The 17,507-nt window shown below is 62.8% G+C and overlaps 1 protein-coding gene and 1 long non-coding RNA gene across 7 annotated transcripts; both read right to left on the bottom strand.

Moving 5' to 3' along the window:
- Positions 1 to 341: 341 nt before the first annotated feature.
- LOC110258345 (disintegrin and metalloproteinase domain-containing protein 20-like) lies at positions 342 to 4,670 on the bottom strand. 3 transcript variants are annotated; one of them, XM_084967148.1, is made up of 3 exons: positions 4,495 to 4,670; positions 3,438 to 3,562; positions 342 to 2,273 (listed from the first exon to the last, which is right to left on the bottom strand). In XM_084967148.1, the coding sequence occupies exons 1-3, from the start codon at positions 4,499 to 4,501 to the stop codon at positions 558 to 560; spliced, it is 1,848 nt and encodes a 615-aa protein (XP_084823274.1). In that variant the 5' UTR covers positions 4,502 to 4,670; the 3' UTR covers positions 342 to 557. The 3 variants fall into 3 exon arrangements, with proteins under 3 accessions (XP_084823274.1, XP_084823273.1, XP_084823275.1); XM_084967147.1 differs by lacking the exon at positions 4,495 to 4,670 and having other exon boundaries at positions 3,438 to 3,769; XM_084967149.1 differs by lacking the exons at positions 3,438 to 3,562; positions 4,495 to 4,670 and having other exon boundaries at positions 342 to 912; positions 995 to 2,910.
- Positions 4,671 to 5,536: 866 nt separating this feature from the next.
- LOC110258350 (uncharacterized) lies at positions 5,537 to 17,216 on the bottom strand. Of its 4 annotated transcripts, XR_014809383.1 has the most exons (4): positions 16,797 to 16,919; positions 11,343 to 11,470; positions 6,239 to 9,526; positions 5,537 to 5,680 (listed from the first exon to the last, which is right to left on the bottom strand). It is a non-coding gene; the product is annotated as an uncharacterized LOC110258350 (long non-coding RNA). The 4 variants fall into 4 exon arrangements; XR_002341090.2 differs by lacking the exon at positions 5,537 to 5,680 and having other exon boundaries at positions 8,979 to 9,526; positions 11,343 to 11,459; XR_014809384.1 differs by lacking the exon at positions 5,537 to 5,680 and having other exon boundaries at positions 8,979 to 9,526; positions 11,343 to 11,434.
- Between the last annotated feature and the right edge of the window lie 291 nt (positions 17,217 to 17,507).

Below are 17,507 nucleotides of genomic sequence, written 5' to 3'. Positions count from 1 at the left end.
GGCGGGACCTGGGCCCACATCACTCTCATCCCCGCAGCCCACAGCCACCCCAGGAGGAGACAGCCAGCGCAGGTGGGGAGTAACCCTCCATTGCTCTGCACCCACTTTGGGTTTAGAGAAGGAGAGGTTATGGAGAAGACGAGGAGGCCCCCAGGCCTGAACAGCACCCACATGGAGAAACATCATGAACCTACCCCTAGAAGGGCCCATGGCAAACGTTAATGCTGGGATCCGGGAACTCGGGTCAAGACCCAGCTGCTGCCTGGGGTCTCCTCTGCTGGCCAAAGTCTCAGGCTCCGTTTCACTCTTAGGGGCGAACCAAATAGTACAGGCCACCGGCGTGTGTTCTTAGGTTTTATTTCAGCATGCCGGGAAGCAGCTTCTCAAAGAGACCTGGTGTGAGAATTCTGACCACTCACGGTACGAGCCCCCAGCCCCGTTCCACAGACTTCTAGGAAGTGAACTTCAGCTTTGTCATCTCATTACTGATTTTCTCACACATGTTCCTTCTACATTGCCTGTAGTTGAACAAGGGTCAGGAGGCTGGTTTAGGATATCTAAGCATTCACTGTTACTTCCTTAACTGTGGTGGTCTTGATAGATTTTACATTTGTGGCCACACCAAAGAGCATCGCAGCTATGAAGGCATAAAGGCGACCGAAGAGCAGTCTCAAATAGATGATTGGCGCTTGGGCTTGTTTTAATGACCTCTTTCGTTCTTGCGGCGGTCCGCTGTCCACGCTTCCTCCAATACCTACCTGTGCGCAATATGGAGGATCCCAGCCTATGTGGCAGTGGCAGTTCCTTCTATTGTTGCAAATCCCTCTATAATTGCATTTCTCAGGGATACAGTCATACCTCAGATCAGTCAAAGTACCGTTGCAGTAGGTATTTGAACAAAACACTTGAGGCCTGCAGAGGGTACCAGTTCTCACATAACCAACATCATTTGTTTCAGTCCCACGGTGTACGTCCACCCCAAAACACAACTTACTTGATATCACAGACTGATGAAATCCAACATGCTCTTGCAACACTGGAAGGTGAGTGACATTGGTACATTGCAACCTTCCACACAATACATCAGCATCACTACAAGCAGTAAATTCGACAGCCTCAGGTAGTTTTCTACAGTGTCCATACCGATGGCCCCTTTTGTTGATAGAATAGCACTCATTTGCAGCGTTCACAGCATTTCTGCCAAAGATCTCTTTGCAATGCATGGAGCGGTCCGTGCAATTTCCATGATAGCAATAGCCCTCCTCGGAGCACGGGGTTCCATCTTGCAAATAAACATCACCAGGACAAAACCTTTCTGTACCAGTGCAGTACTCAGGAAGGTCGCATATATTTTGGGTTGGCCTGCAGAGTGTCCCAGGGCGGGAATAGTTGCAGTTTGAACAGCACAGGTCTACACTACAAGAACTTCCGGGTGTAAGCCGACATTCATCAGTACAGCAGGGGTTGCTGTAACACTCCTTAATGGAGCCACAGTCGCAGGTCTCCCCAGGGTCCACCTTCTTATCTCCACAACGATCGTTTGCCAGGCTTCTATTGTGATACACAAATGCAGTTTGAAACATGCACTTCTTACCAGAATAAAAATATACATGTTGGATATGTACAAAGGAACAGTTACTGAAGGTGTCTGTTAATGAAGGAGAGTAGAACATAAGGCAGACGGACCTTCTCTGGCAAACACAGCTCATAACATCATAATACAGACCTATAGACCTCCCAGTAATGGCAGATGCAACGACACCTACCATTATTTTATGTCTGCCCAAGTGACCAACCGGGACAAGATTACGGCGGCCGCATACCCCGTATATTTGCACCGCATATTGATTGTCTCTTGGACGATGCCTATTCAGGATAAGGGCTGTGTGTGGATCAAGACTTGGATACAGAGTTCTCTGATAATACTGGTAGTATGCACCTTCCTCTGCAAGATCTCCTGTGTTGACTGGGTCACGGTTATTATAAACGAGTAGGCTGCTAATATAGTACCTTGTATCAAGAGTTAGAATCATCGAGTCCATTATACTACCTAAATCTATCAGGTAGGTAATAGAGTTTGACAGATTTCCTAGGGAATTATGCATTTCCCGAGTACAATGAAGAAATCCTTTCAGATATGCTCTATGAGATGAATAGGCCTTACTAGCGATCCTGGGGGCTGCACTGGCATCTTCTGGAGAGAACAGGGGGTCTTCTTCCTCTTTGTAGCCCAGTGGATACATAGGTCCCACTGCATTGGCATCTGCTACTATCTGAGAAACGACATGTTCAAACCTTTGAGACTCCTTCATGGGGTTGATTTCGTAGGTTAAGTCATCTAACTTTATAAAGCCTCGGAGACCCCCATAGCATGTGTCCACCGTGACCCTGGAAAAAGGAATCTCCTCCAAGTAGCCGAGGTAGTAACAGTCGGAAGGGATGAAGGGGTAGTCCATCTGCAAGGCTCCTTGGTCATCCTGAGTCATCACGAGCAGGTGTCCAGGCCAAAAGATTTTCTTGGGCCGCATGTGGATAATATGCCTCTGGCCCCCAAAATGCAGGCTGTAGGAGAGCCAGCCTGGCATCTGAACGCCCTTGCCATGGTGTAACTCCTTCCTGGGAACCACCACCTCTGAGGAGATGTAACGCCATGAGGGGCGGCCTTGAGAGCACTGGACTGAGGCCAGCACTGCCCAGAACCCAAGCAGCCAGAGGGCTTCCTTCAGGGTGACCTGGCCTTCTGCCGGGTTTGTGTCCCTACTCAGGGACATTGTCAAGAAGAACGGACAAAAGGAGGACCCCAGAGAAGCCAGGCCTGAGCCTCTAGCTGCGGCCACTACTTTCCAAGGAGATGCTGACTGGGAACAAAGGGAGCCTGGGGCTGTGGGCACCTACTCCCGGGCGGGTCACCTGAGGGGATTAGGTAACAGACACAGGGCGAGGCAGGCGGGGCCTGGACATGGACTCAGTGGTGCCTGACTGGGGCAGGTGGCAGGGCTGTGTCTAGGGGCGCGAGTGTGGAAACCCGAAGGGAGAGGGAAGCAGAGGCCTGTCTGTGTGCAGCATGTAGAGTCCTCCTGCTGGCCAGCGAAGACTTGCCGAGTGACTGCAACACGGTCAACAAGCCCACCAACTCCCCTGCGGTCAGGTCCCCCCGAAGATCAGGAGGTCGTCCCTCTCCACCAAGCGCATCCCTGCCGATAACCTCTCCTTTGTCTTCCCCTCGCCACGAGTCGGGAAAATTGTTTTTCCAAACTATGCCCATGGACCAAGACATTTCGGTCCTGCACGGGGACTTACTGGGGGTCTCTCCCCCTCCCTCTCCCTTCTCTCTTTCTGGGACCCTCTGGGAACAGGTGAGTAGCTGGGGAAGCAGCTGGGGAACTCGGGCCAGGTTACGTTGTGGTGTGTTCTGAAGGCCCCACCAAGCACTGCACCTTAGTACCGGCCACCTGATGGGTGAGGCTTCCTCCTTTCTTTTTCCCTCCCAGCTGCGGACCGGGACAGCTAGTACCGTGCAGGCAGTTAAGAGTCCTCAGGGCTGCCTGCCCCTCGAAGACACCTGTGAGAGGACAAGGGGGACAGAGAAGGGACCAGGCTATGAGAGCATCTGCCCCCATCAAGATAAGTTCTTTGCAACAAGAGGCACTTAGTGCTCAAAGCAAACTCAGAGTCCCTTGTCGCTGGCCACCGCCTCCCCAGTAGGACCATAAGGCACATCCCAGGGGCTCTGTGAAAAGCGAGTCAGCCTCAGCTGGTTCCTGGGAATTCCCGTGGTGCCCTAGTGGCACAGGTCCCCGCTTCTCTGGCCACCTCCCCCAAGCCAGACACGACTGTGGAGACGGTTGCAGCTTTGCGCCTCAGTGCCTCGGAGACGTCGCTGAGACAATAAGGCACACCTTTGGCCAGTCGGTGGCTCTGAGTACCCCTATACTACTGCGTGGAGGCTAAGAATGGGTTCTGGTACATCCCGGGAGCCCCCTGCAGCCTCTCGCCTTGGCTGTATTCTCAACAGCTGGAAGCAATCTGACCCAGACACGCTGACGTGGAAAATGGTCGGAGGTTCCCAATGTCCAAGGCTCTAGGGCCCTCAGCCAAAGTCTAGGTTTGAGGGACTCCCGCTGTATGTGTCTCTCTCCTACTCTATCGCCTGGTGCCCCCCACCCCACCCACCCCTTCCCGCCAGCTAGTCTAGATGAGCCTACCCGTCCTCGATCTCACCAGCCTCCGGCACTGAGCCTCAGCACTTCAGGTCCCACCTGCGTCCCCAGAGAGGAGCCCTCGTTCCGCTCCCTGCACCAGGTCACGGAGGGCGCATCACCATGAGCCGGGCCCCACGGCGCTCCCCCTTTGGGAATTTGACAGTGGAGCCTGGGGCGCTCTCGGGGGCCCGGGTTCCGGTGCCCATGTCTGCTCGCTCTGTCATACGCGGAACAAACGAGGCTCCTGCAGCCAGGACGCTGCCACTTTGATCAGAGAAGTTCGGGCCCTTACCGTACATAGCCTTTGACTTGACCTGGCAAGACAGTCATGCGGTCTTGAAAGGGGTCTTGCTGCACCCGTGAAGAGCAGGCCAGAATCTGGGCCCTGGCCCAGGCGAGACCCACCTCATGAGGGCGTGAGAAGGAGGATCCCAGTCGTCTCCGTAATAATGAGCTCAGGGAAGTCACGCAGAACCTTCTGAAACCCAGCCCCTTTTCAAGCCCAACAGGTGGCGGCCCCAAGGAAGTTCACACATCTGGACCCCGAGACCAGGGCAGGACCGGCCAGGCTTACAGTCCATTTTATAAGCCTGGCTTCCACCGACATCCCGCAAAACTGCAGAAATTAGGCAGGGCCCACAAACCCCATTGCAGGTCTTCCTCGACTTGGCTTCATGATCTGTCACAACAGGGAGAGGCTGGTAGGTATTGAGGGAAAGGATTTTTTCCGGCCTTAAGGGAACCAGCTCATCCCAGGAGGCCCTAGCCTCTGCCATGGAGGTGCCCACCCTCTACCCGGCCTTCTGGAACCCTTAGCTCCGCCCTCCTTTTCAAGTGCACGTTTCAGGAAAAGGGCTACCCGTTGGAGGTGGACTTCTCAGGGACGAAGAGAAATCCTATGTCTTCCTCGTAAACGTTGGGAAAAGGGGGGTTGACCATCTAGACAGGTGGCCCTGATTTGGTCCGTCTGCCAGAAGAGAAGGGAACATGCACGTCTGGGGGCCGGGGGACGGAGGGTGGACCTGAGCAGAGGTCAGTGTCCATCTGTCCGCCCTGTGGCAGCAGGAGTCGAGGGGCTGGCGGCCCCTGCAGGAGGAGAGTGGAGCTGGCCGGGTCTGCACAGGGCTTTCGGGCTTTCAGATCTGACGCTCTTCGGCAGGTGGGGGTCCCCTGGAATCCCACCCAAAGCCCCCCTCCTTTTTTCTGGCGAGACCGGGGTGTTCACGGTGAGGGACCCGGGGAGACACCTGCCCTGGGAGAGTCCGCAGGGGCCCCAGGGCTGACCCTGCGCAGAGAGAAAAGGGAACCTCGGGGGGCCTGTCTGAGCCTCGTGAGGGTGGGGGTGGGGGCTCTGCCCTCCGCGAGGAGTCGGCGTCATTCGCAGGCGGGAGACCTGGGTGGGGGGCTTCTAAACAGGGCGTCGTCTTCAGAGGGTCTTCATCGAGGCGGGTCTCCTTTAAGGAAGCGGGTCGTCAGAGCTTTGGTCTGAGGGCAGGTGAATCACAAGTCCCTCCTCTCAGGTCACGAGGCCGCCCCCCACCCCTGCCCCCCCATCGGATGCCTTCCTTTCTGGTCAGGCTGTCAGACAGCTTGCTCTGGGTTCCGAGACCGTTCGCCTGTTCCCCGGGGGCCCGGGCTCCCCTCAGAAACTAAGCTGCAGCCCTTATTACCATTTGGCAGCGAGCTTCCTGGGCCCGGGGTCCGGGCAGGCGGGAAGCCCGAGGAGCAGAATGCCTCTCGCTCAGAGCTGCCCGATTGGGGCGCGGCCCTGCCCAGGGCGCCAGACCAGCACAGCCCCTGCAGGGCTGCCGCAGGCCCTGGAGACCGGGCCACGGTCCGGCCCCAGAGCAGCATGCTCTGGGATGTGGGCTGGCCCTGTGAGCTGGGACTGTGGGGTCCGGTGTCTCGGGAGGAGGCTGCTATACTAGGCCTGCTCCAGGAAGTGGCCTCTGCCCAGCACCTTCCCTGGGATGCAGGAGAACTGGGGCGTGTGGCCCCAGGCTCGGGCCGGGAGGGGCGATCGTTCTGGCCAGAGCTGTGGACGTGCCCAGGAGGGACCTGCAAGGCCCTGAGGGTGGCAGGAAGAAGGATGTCGTCCACCCGGGGGGGCAGACAAGGCTGAAGTCAGCGGCCACCCTGACGAGGGCCCGGGCACCCTGAGGCTGTCCGCTGGCCCTCGCCCTCGGGGTCAGTGGCCCTGGCCGGCAGCTGCCTGGGCTCCCATGTGAGTCCCAGTGCCGGGGGCAGTGAAGGTCACTGGGCGTGTGGCCCCCCCAGACAGAAACCCAAGAGCGCAGGAGAGCAGCCTGAGGGTGGGCTGTGTGACCCCAGGGAGAGAAGCTGGGGGACCCACCAAGGCAGGTATGGAGCCCAGGGAGGAGGGTGCCGGGCGGGCAGACCCCACTCAGGACAGGCCGAGCCTCTGGACTCTCGAGGCCAGGGCCCAGGGCAGGGGGCACCGCTGGGGAAGGCGCCCACTTGCGGGGTCTCTGACGAGGGGCTCCTACGGGGTGGGGGGGCCCTCAGCGGGGAGCTAGCCTCTGCCCCTCCCCAGCCGGGACTGCGAGCTGGTGGGGGCGCCCTGTTGCAGGCTGTCCAGGAAGTCCGGTCCCATGGGCTGCACACAGCAGGAGCCCAGTGGAGAGGCCCACGACGCAGGGACGCCCGGAACCCTAGAGCAGCATCCAGCGGCTGCAAGGACTCATCCCGACAGCGCCCAGGGACAGGGGTGTCCGGCCGCGGGCGGGAGTGGCGGCGCTGCAGCCCTGCCGTCCTCCGCGGGGGCTCCAGTTCCTCCCAAGTCCTGCATCTCCCCAACTCCCAATTCCCAATTTCCGGGGGGGGGGGGCGGTGGTGCAGAGCCCACCCACTTCTCAGCCTCCAGCGAACTCTGGTTCCTCCTGCAGCCAGCGCCTCGCCCTGTGCGGGGCTCGGGTGTGCGTGGGCGTGACGGCGTGTCTGTGAGGCTGTGCGTGGGTCTGGCCTGCGCACTGAAGGTTCAGACACCCCCGGGGAAGGTTCTGGCTCCTCGTGTTTCTCACGGGGCGGGCCAGGAGGGGGCACGGCCTCTGGGCCCTGCAGGCTTGTCACTCACCTCTGGGCTGGGCGCCCTCCTTTTTTCTCCACAATTCCTGGGGGTCGAAGCGCTTAAAATCCCCAAAGCGTTTCCAAAGCTCAGGGATGGAAGGTCCCGAGAGGCGGACCCAAGTCCACCAGGGCGCCAGGAGGGGGCAGCCCCGAGGACCAGGAGGGGATGTTGGCCAAAGGCTGGGACATGTGAGAGTGTGGAGGACATGTTCCCAAGGGGGCCCCCAGATGCAGCACCTCCTCCTGGGCTCCGCTGCCCTTCCTCACGGACGCCAACCCGCCCAGCACACCTTGGAGGCCACACTGCCCCACCCTGGGGTCCGGAAGAGCCGTCGCTCTGGGCCGGGGGCTATGCACAGTGGTCTGGAGGAGATGGGGGGACCAGCTCTCCCCTGACCCCCATGGTGGTCCCCTCGGGAGGCCTAAGGCTTTGCTCTGGCCGTCACACCCTCGTTGGGGGACCACAGGTCCTGGATCATCCTGCAGGCCACGCTCCCAGCGCTCTGGGCCCCGGAGACCTGGCTCAGCCGGCAGCTGGCAGGTGATCTGGTGCAGAGCCCCCCGCTGCCTGTGCTCAGCCCGTAATCAGTCATCAGAACGGGAATGGCGCCCCTGGGACGAGTGGTGGGGACCAGAGGAGGTGACGCCCAGGGGCTGGGTTGGTGTCCAGACAGCGGCTCCTGCCACATTCTTGTCACCACCTTCCTCCACCCTGAGCATCCCTCGTCTGCTGCACCTGAAATTCCTGCCACAGCCAAAGGTCCAGAACCTGTGCGCTGCTCTCCATAGCACCGGGCCCGGGAGGGAGCCAAAGCCCTGCCCCTCCACCACCCGCCCCCCACGCCCCCTCCAGGAGCAGGACACAGCACAGGTCTTCAAGCTGGAGGTGCCCCCTGGGCTCCTGCTTCACCGTCGTCGCCCACATGGCTGTGCTCCATGGGCAGCGCCTGGCCAGTGGACTGTCCGTGCACCTGCCTCTGCTGCATCCATGCCGGAACTCCGCCCTTCCCGAGGCACCGCCCCCACCCCACCTGCTCTCCCCTGGCCAGCTCTGATGCTGCGTGCCTTGGCTACCTGGCCAACTCACTTACGGGCTGCCAGGGGTACGCTGGGAGGACCCGGCAGGTACCGAGTGTGTTCGTACATCCTTGACATACCTGCCTAGCATGTCCTTTCCGGCCCTAAACTGTAAGACGACTGACTCAGGAGGACCTGAGGATGAGCCTGGAGAAAGCCCTGAGATGACTGAGGTTGCACTACCTGCAAGGGGGACTCCTGCTCAGGCAGCTGCGGGCTGAGCTCCCCACATCCACAAACCCTGTCGTGGCTGCGGCAGCTGCTCCAGGACCAGAGGGACACAGAACCGCCCTCCAAATGAATCCTGCTCCAGGGCCCCCAAAGGGGAAGCAAACACAGCGTGGTCTGCAGACCAACACAGGGCCAGCGCCAAACGGCGTTCCGGGAAGACAGACTGCCCGGTTCCTCGATCCCCGGCACAAACCAGGGAGGGGGCCCGACTGGTAGCTCATCCCAGCCCTCAAGGCCAGGGACGGCCCTGGATCCAGGATCTTCACCGGGAAAGGAAAGCCCCTCCCTTAGCCAAGGTCTCCACCCCAGAGAACCCCCAGGAGCCCACCGTGGAGGCCGCGTGTCACCCTCTCCTCTCCCCACTCGAGCTGACCCAGAAAAGCCGATGGAACGAATTTTAGGTGGAAGGCAGGACAAGGGGAAATCGAACACAAAATTCTGTCTGAGTTGGTGTGGGCCTCTCGCGCCTCCTGTGCGTGTGGGCATCTGCCTGACACAGTCCCTGGAGCTCCTGGCAGGAGGTCAGGCCGCTCGCTCGACGGGATGGGAAAGATCCGTCTCCCTTCCTTCTGACACCAGCCACATAGCTCCCGAGAGAGCCGCGTTCCGTCCAGCTCCGCGGAGGTCACGTATTTCACACTGTGGGCACCGAGGACCCCTAGTCCAGGGAGCACCCAGCTGGCTGCTCCCTGGTGTCCGCCCCCCGGACCAGGGGTCCTCGGTGAAGTCGGGGAGAAGCACCAGGGCGTCATGGGGACGTATGCTCCTTTGTCTCGAACACGTCTACGGCTGTGCCTTGACGTCTCACAAGCAGGGCAGCCCCGCGAGCGTCAGAGTCGGTCTCCCGGGTTCTAAGCCTCAGTCTGGCTCCAATCCCTTTCCTTCTTCTTAACGTGATGGCTCACGGAAATTTTGCCAACACTGGGTCCCTGTGACGCAGAGTGCAAATTGACAGAACATTGTGAATCAACTATACTTTAATTACAAACTTAAAAAATAAAAGCCAAGGAGTTCCCGTTGTGGCTCAGTGCTTAATGAATCCGACTAGGAACCATGAGGCTGCGGGTTCGGTCCCTGCCCTTGCTCAGTGGGTTAACGATCCGGCGTTGCCATGAGCTGTGGTGTAGGTCGCAGATGCGGCTCGGATCCCGCGTGGCTGTGGCTCTGGCGTAGGCCAGCAGCTGTGGCTCCGATTCGACCCCTAGCCTGGGAACCTCCATATGCCATGGGAGCGGCCCAAGAAATGGCAAAAAGACAAACAAATAAAAGGCTAAAAATAAAAGCCAAGCAACTTGGTCCTCAATGCCCAGAGAACAAATCAGAGCTCCCCAGCTCTGTGCCCTGAGCTCCCCACCCCAGAGACCCCCTCCCAGGCGGCAGCGGCGCCGGCATCCCACCCCCTGGGGGTGGTGGGCAGGCCGCTGACCTGAGTCCCTGAATCCAGGACAGTGGGTGGCACAAACCTGCCTTGAGAGATGCCCCAGCAGTGGGGCCATGGCCACAAAGTCAGTCTCGGGCAGTCCTGGGGCCAGGCTGAAGGGAGCAGCTAGAGGTGGGCGGGCCAGCTGCTCCATCAGCAGCCGCCCTGCACGTGAGCAACACACACTCCGAGTACCCAGGGGAGAGCTGACAGCAGGAAACGCCCAAAAGAAGGTCCTTTCCAAAGGGTCAGCCTGCAGGGCTGGGTTCCCGGTGGGCGCCCCAGCCTGCAGCCCCGGCACGCGCTGCCCTCCGGAGCGCCTGTGATGCGGGGAAGAGGTGTCCACGTGGAGGCTCGGCCCCGTCCCGCCAGGGCCGGGACCCCTGGCCCCCGCTCCCCACAGTCTCACGTCTGACACACACACGACGCCATCCTCCCGGGTCTCCCTGTGGGCAGAGCAGCTGTTCTCACTGGCGGCCCGTCTACTCCCTGTTCGTGGGAGCGCCCAGGGTGCAGCCCCCTGAGAGGGGAGAGGGGGCACCACCTGCCCTTCATCTGCGTTCCTCTGGCACCTTAGGACCCACCCGTGCGCCCTGTCCATGAATGGCCCCCTTGTGCTCCAGCCTGGGAGCCCCCAGCCACTCCCACGGAAAGGCAGAGGCAGAACCTTCTGGAAGAAGGAAGGGTCAGGAGCCTTACAGGCTGGAAGCCTTTGGGCCCAGCTCCCCTGGTTCCAGCAGCTGCAGGATAAGCACAGATGCCAGGTGGCCCTGGCTCCTAACCAGGTGACCCCCCTCCCCCGGCTCTGAGAATGTGGCGGGAGGGGGATAGCACTGCACCAGCGCCAGAGACCTCAGTGCAAAGACGCCCCCTCATGCCCCAGCTGCACTGCACAACTTTCCCCAGAAGTGCTGGAGGGTCAGCCTCCCCAGGCCTCCAGCCCCCACCCCTCAGCCTCCAGCCTCCCGAGACTCGGAGCCTCAGGGAGGAGGGAGTCCTGGCTCCATCCATGGGTCCTCGCCGGCCCCCTGTGGACACAGCTGCCCTGTTACAGACATGCGGCAACCTGTCTTGGTCCCTCACCTGAAACCCGTGCACCCATCCTGCTTCTCCTGGGACGCCCTTGTCCCCCCTGTGCACCGGATGGACTCAGCTCTCCTCTGCCCTCAGCAGTGACTGGACAAAGCTGTCCTCACCACTGCGGAGTTCAAGGCCCCCGGGTAGTAACTGCATGAACAGCTGACCTGGGCAGTGGACTCTCACTGAGACCCCCCACTGGCCAGCCTTCAGGCCAAGCCCAGCACGAAGGCCAGGCCCAGACTCACCTGCACATCCGGTCTCCCTTGTCAGGCAGGTGTCCTTGGTCAGCAGCGGCCACGAGGGTCCCCGAGGAGGAAGTGCACCTCTCGCCCAGAGCCTGGGAAGGACAGTGTCGGGGGAAGCTGCTCCCCACCTGAAGGCCGGGAAACACCCACGTCATGTGGGGCAGACCCCCCGCAGGGCGGACGCTGAGGGGAGGAGCAGGGAGCACCCCACCCCCAGGTGGGAGACGGCCCCTCACGCCAACTCAGCCCTCCGGGTTGGCCCCGGTCAACCAGCAGGTGTCACAGCTGGATCCCACGCCACCATCCGCACCTTGCGGCAGGCGTGAGGTGGGGCAGGGGTGCCAGACCCGCCCCCTCTCTTGTCAAGCCAGGGGTGCATGTGGCCCTGAGAGGGTCGTAGCAGTGTTGGCAGCTGCACCCACTGGACACAGACCCTGTTCAAATCCCCGCCCAGTCCAGGCTCTGGGGTGCATCCCTCACAGAACAGCCACTCCCGACCGGGGCATCTCCCCCAGGGCGTCAGAGCCTGAGAACACCCCTCCCATGAGTCTCTGTCAGGGATTTTCAAATCCCCCCTCCTCATGGGGCTGGAAACCGCACCAAGTCCTGGACCTGCAGATTCTGCTGCCTGCGGGGTGGGGGTCTGGGCTTGGCACCACCCCCAGGGGAGCCAGGGGAGGGCCCGGGGCAGTGCCCACCTGCTGAGACCTCAGAGCAACGGCAGCACCAAGGCCTCTAGGGTGGGGACCCTGAGGGCCACCGAGGCAGAGATTGCAGAGGGGCAGCCCCAGGACTGGGACTCTCAGGGCCATGGGCCGGCAGGGGAGGGGTCCCAGCAAAGGACCGGTCTTCAGCCCCTGCCCGCAAGGGCACCCAGCAGGCTGTGCTGGCACCGTGCTGACACCCTGGTGGTCGGGAGTTGGGACAGACACAGAGCAGCCTCTCTTCCCCAGACACCACGATCCCAGGCCTGGTTGTGGCCATGGCCGCGTGACCACCCCCAGTGCACCCCAAGGCCCTGTGGGTGCTCACCCATGATCACCACCCATGAACTCAGGGCCCAGGTGGGCGCTGCCCTGTGATCACCCTCAGAGCACCCCAGGGCCCAGGTGGGCGCTGCCAGGAGCCTCAAGCGGGGTGAACTACGCCATGCTTCGTGGCCCGGAGCTGTGTGGGCTCAGCAGGGACCTGTGTCTCGGGAAGAGCCGCCAGTGTCCTCTGCAGGGGCTCTGCAAGCAGCAGACGCTCAGCCGGGGGCATGTGGGCCGGGGAGGAAGGTTGCTGGGCCCCTGTCACCTGCTCCAGGCCTTCCGGAACCAGAAGGACCGGCACTGCTCACCATGGCACCAGGGATGGTCAGGTGCAAGGCGGACCCCGAGTGGCTCCTGCTTTGCTCCTGGCCTTCCTGAGTTGGGGGCACCCGCCGGTCCCGGGAGGACAGACGGCCCCAAGGCGACCCACACACTTTGGGGAAAATGTGTGTACACAGGAGGTCGTCAGAGCGGGGTTGGGTTCCAGACATGGACAGCCCTGCTCGGAGCCTCAGGACAGAGCTGATGGCCCGATGGGAGAGGCCACGCTCAGGCTCCCTGCGGGACACTGCAGCCCTGAGCCCGTCCCACAGACTCCCGGGGCTCTGCCTCCGCCCACAGCTCAGCCTCTCCCCCCCATTTCCCTCAGCCCGGCCCCTGCCAGTGGGGTTTGAGAACGGGCCTGTGGCACTGTGGAATTGCTATAGCTATGGTGCTAGTTGCTATGATGACCACAGCATCACAGCGCCCATCAAAAACCCCACCCCGGAGCCTGAGACACCGCCCTCTGCCTGCGATTTTGAATGGGGCCACATCACCAGGGGTAAGATGGCAACCACGGAGGCATGGCCGGTGACCCAAACCCACTGTGGCAGCAAAGCACAGCCCCAGCAGGACGTCCCTGCCGGTCAGCTCCTGCCCAAGCCTATCAGACCGGGAAGCACGCAAATCAGCGACTCACTCGGAGGCGTGCACACCTGTCGGCCCTCCCAACACCAGGAGGGTCCAGGGGACGCCGTCCACTGGCAAGCCGCTAGCACGCTCCCCCCACCCCCCGGGATCCCTGGGGGTCGTGGCTGGAGACCCAGAGACCCCCTGCAGCCTCGTGTCTGGGCACTGCCCCCCACCATCTGCAGACTGGACCTCCTGGCCACACTGCCTGTGCCCTAGACCATGCCACACCCCACGGCCGATGACGTACTGGCCCCTGGGGGGACTGCGCCCGTGAACGCCTGCCCCAGGGCCTCCGCTGTGGAAGGGCCTGTGTCGCCAGGAGGGCTTTTTGCCAAGGCCTTTCCCACTGTGTGACTATAGCGGTTGCTATAGCGGTTACCACAGTGACAGACCCGGTGGCAAAAACCTTGGTGTGGGAGAGGCCACCCCCAAGGGTCGGAGCCCAGCCTCCAGGGCCACTCCCAGCTGGCTTGGCCCACCTTCCCGGGAGGGCGGCTGCAGGAGGTCAGGGATTTTGTCACATCGGGGTGTGTCACCATGTCTGCTGTGCGACATCCAGACAGGGCAGCATAGCTGGAGCCCACACCCTCCGGAAGGGCAGCCTAGGTCGGGCCACGGCACAGGCCCAGCCGGCTGGCCCTCAGGGGCACTGGGGACGATCCCCCACCCCCCACCTGCGGGGCCCATCTAGAGCCAAGACGCTCCTCCCCACGGCCCAGCCCGAGGCCTCCCTCTGCCGGGAATGGGGGCACCCTCCTCCCCGGCCCACTGCCCCACCTCTGCTCCTCTGATCCAGACAGCAACCCCCCCAAGAAGATGTCCTTCCCCAACCCCCCCCCCAGTAGCAGGCATGGTCCCAGGGGCAGCCCAGCCTTGCACGTGGCCAGCAGAGGGTCCCTTGGGGGCTTCCTTCCCTTCCAGTGCCCCTCAGACCCTGCACCCACGCCCCGAGCCCCAGCGTGGAGCCCCCAGGCCATCCAGGTCCCCACAGGCGTTACGGTTCTCATCGGCCACCCATGGCCCCAGTGTCACTGTCCTGAACGAGGCGCAGCAGAGCCTGCAGCTCACGTCCAGCCTGCCCAAACGCCTGCAGCCCAGCCCCTCCCACTGCCCATTTGGCGCTCAGCCAGATGCCCTGAATACCACCTCCCCCTCCCAGCCCACCCCAGGGAACTGCAGGCTGCAGCCTCCAGACACCCCCAAGCAGCGGGGCACAGGTCTGGTCCCAGGGGAGCCCCGGCCTCCTCTGCAGCCCTCGGGGCCCCTTGTGCATCCAGAGGCCTCCACCCTAACTGTCCCGAGGAAGGGTCTCCCCCCTCCCGCCGAACCTGGCCTCCGGGCCTCAGGCCCTGGTTCCGGCCAGTGTCACACCGTGTCTGGATCACTACGGCGACCAAGCGATGCTGTCCAGAGCAGCATCCAGAGCTGGCTGGACCGTACGCCTGGCACCACCCACACCCCCGGGGCCCCAGGCCTGGCAGCTCTCCCATTTGAGTGTGGGGCCCTCGAGGCCAATAGCCTCTGGCCTCTGGCCTCTGGCCCTGAGGGATGGGCCCCCTCGAGCTGAGGTCTGTGCCCCAGAGAGGACCCCCAGGGCTGAAATCACCCAGGCTGTGGAGGACGGGCAGGGTCCACTGTAGCCCGCGGGGCAGTGCTGGGGCCCGGTCAGAGGAAACCAGGAAGCTGCGGCCTGGGCAGCCATGGGCAAAGGTTGAGGGGCCGGAAGCACAGGACCAGGGCCTTGAGCCAGCAGGGCTGGGCTCTGGACATCCACGGGAGCCAGCTCAGCGCGTGGTCGCCCACATTCTCAGGGACAGCGAGCTCAGGGCCCCAGGCCAGGCTCCGCAGCCCTCACACAATAACCCCTCAGCCTCCCATCAGCCCTCCCCCGCGGGAGACTGAGGCACGGGCCAGGCCCCCCAGCCAGCGAGGGAGGAGGCTGGGAGCCCCGTCCTTGTCCCAGGCGCTCCACCGGCACCAGACCGCAGAATCCTGTCTGGGAGACACCTGCGCCTGCACCCCGAACCTGCAGGCCAGGCAGGCATGGGGAGGGGCCGGAGCCCTGGCTGGGGCAGCCCGCCCGTGGGGCTCCCCTTCCTCCCTTCCTCCCCTCTGCCCGCTCCTGCCCCTCCAGAGGCACCAGGACCCCTCCAGGATCCCACAGGGGGATGTGTCTGGGCGAGAGACTGCGTGGCTCGGGACCACCACGGCTGGCTACCCAGCAAATACCAGCTGGCACCTCGGGAGAGCCGAGACCACGTGGGGGCACAGGGTGCAGTCCTGCTGCCAGGTCCCGGCTCCCCTCTCCCAGCACCTGTGTGGACAGAGCAGAGAGGCCGGGGCAGTTGCGGGGGGCAGGGGAGCGGAGGGGCAGCACCCTTTAGAGGAACAGGCTGGAGCGGGGGGTGCAGGGGAGCCCCGCACAGTGGGAACGGCCCCACGGAGTCTCAGGCTGGACCCAGAAGCCCCGCAGGAGCCCTCTGCCCTCTGAACCTTGGGGGCCCCCTCCCGCAGCTGCCATGGTGACCAGACCCCTGGTATACGGGACGGACCCCACATGCCCGCCAGACCTGGGCTCAGACAGCCGCTCAGGTCCAGGACGGCCATACTTTGCACCTGGAGGAAGGACCCTCTGTGGCTGCAGGGGGGTGGGGACAGAGCCCTCTGCCTAAGAGCCCACCCCCCACAGGGCCCATCCTGACCTGGACCAGGCAGAAGGCACCCTAGGACTCCAGCGCACCGGCACCCCACCCTCCACCAGACAAGACCGCAGGGCCTCTGAGCCCCCAGCAGGCCAGGAGGTTTCTGAGCCCCTCTGTAGCACGGTGGTACAGTGGTAGCTGGGACCACAGTGACACTTTCCGTGACAGAAATCTCCGCCCACGTCCCACTACCAGGGAGCCTGCACTCTGGATCTGGGGGGCGGCCCTGCCCTCCTGCACCCTCGCCTGGTCCTGGGCCAGGCGGTGGGCTGCAGGGCTCACGTTGCCTCAGGCTACTCGCAGACCTGCCACGCGGGTCCAGCAGGCTCAGAGGCGCCGCCCTGGGCCGGAACCAAGTCTCAGGCCTCCTTTCGGGAAGTCCCACCATGCAGCCAGCACAGAGAGTGCCTGTCAGCTGACAGGCCACCAGCCCCAGAGCCCCCGCCCTGGAGAGACACCGTCACCCCCTCCACCCATCGAGAGCCGAGCCCACTCCCCCCACCCCTCGTGGGGGACATTCACCCAGGCAGCGTCCTCCGTGGAACCCCCACCCTGCAGCCCCTCCTGGGTCCTCAGGGCCCTCCCGCCCCGTCCCAGTGCTGGGTCCTCTGCCACACCCACAAGCCTGGCTCCCCGGCCCACAGCACGACCCTGAAGCATGAGCCCACCCCGGGTCAGAGTAGGGGGAGCTCTGCACTCACAGGTGTGTCCCCAGCCTTCGCCCGCCCATGCGCCCGGCACCCTGAGCCTGTCCCCGGGGCACTCACCCAGCTCCCGTCCCGGGCAAAGGCCACGGGCAGCCCGACAGCCAGGGCTGGTCCCCGGTGGGGGCAGCAGCCTGTTCTCTGCTTGGCGACACACTCAGCCCGGCCCCCGGGCGCGCAGGAAGCATGAGCTCCAGGCGGTTCGGGGCTCTGACCACAGAGCCCCTTCCTGTCTCCCCGCCCCACCCCACCCCAGCCCTCCCCACCCAACAGGGGCAGGCCAGGGAGGTTTTCAAAGAGTTTTAACACGGGGCTGGGAGGGCCCCGGGCAGAGCTCCCTGTTCTCTGTTCTCGGTTCTTCACTCACTCTTGCATTCCGCATCCCAGGGGGCCTGGGCAGGGCCCGGGGTGGGGCCGCAGCTGGGAGCAGGCCAGATGCAGTCTGCAGACCTGCACACAGTGCAGCTCGAGGCCTGAGCAGAGGCGCGGGGCGGGACATGGAGGCTGGGTCTAATGCCTGATCTGGTCTGGGGTCAGCCAGGGCAACCTCCCGGAAGAGGTGGCGCTTTCAGCTCCCGTTGGGGACAAGGAACAGCTAGGACTCGGTAACAGGACAGAGGGACGAGCAAGGACACCCCAGGGTTCTGCCTGCTTGGGCCCCGGCGAGGACAGGGAAACGAAGCCGGAGAAGCCACAGGCAGTCCAGCTCGTGGCCCTGGGAGCCCCGCTCTGGGAACCCAAGGCAGGGCTGGCCCGGGTGGTCCCCAGCGGTGC

This window comes from Sus scrofa, chromosome 7 (genome assembly GCF_054392235.1).
Source record: "Sus scrofa isolate SSC_HxYL_T2T_F1_AM1 chromosome 7, Sscrofa_HxYL_maternal_Yorkshire_Landrace_v2.0, whole genome shotgun sequence".
Classification (NCBI taxonomy): domain Eukaryota; kingdom Metazoa; phylum Chordata; class Mammalia; order Artiodactyla; family Suidae; genus Sus; species Sus scrofa.
This window is presented reverse-complemented; position numbering and strand designations above follow the sequence as displayed.

What these genes read in the sequence shown, in the direction of transcription:
- LOC110258345 (XM_084967147.1), bottom strand. Translation starts at nt 3,620, where the DNA reads ATGGGGGCAGATGCTCTCATAGCCTGGTCCCTTCTCTGTCCCCCTTGT. An exon ending in ATCAGGTGGCCGGTACTAAG is followed by an intron (nt 2,274 to 3,437) that starts GTGCAGTGCTTG and finishes GTCGTTTCTCAG; the next exon opens with ATAGTAGCAGATGCCAATGC.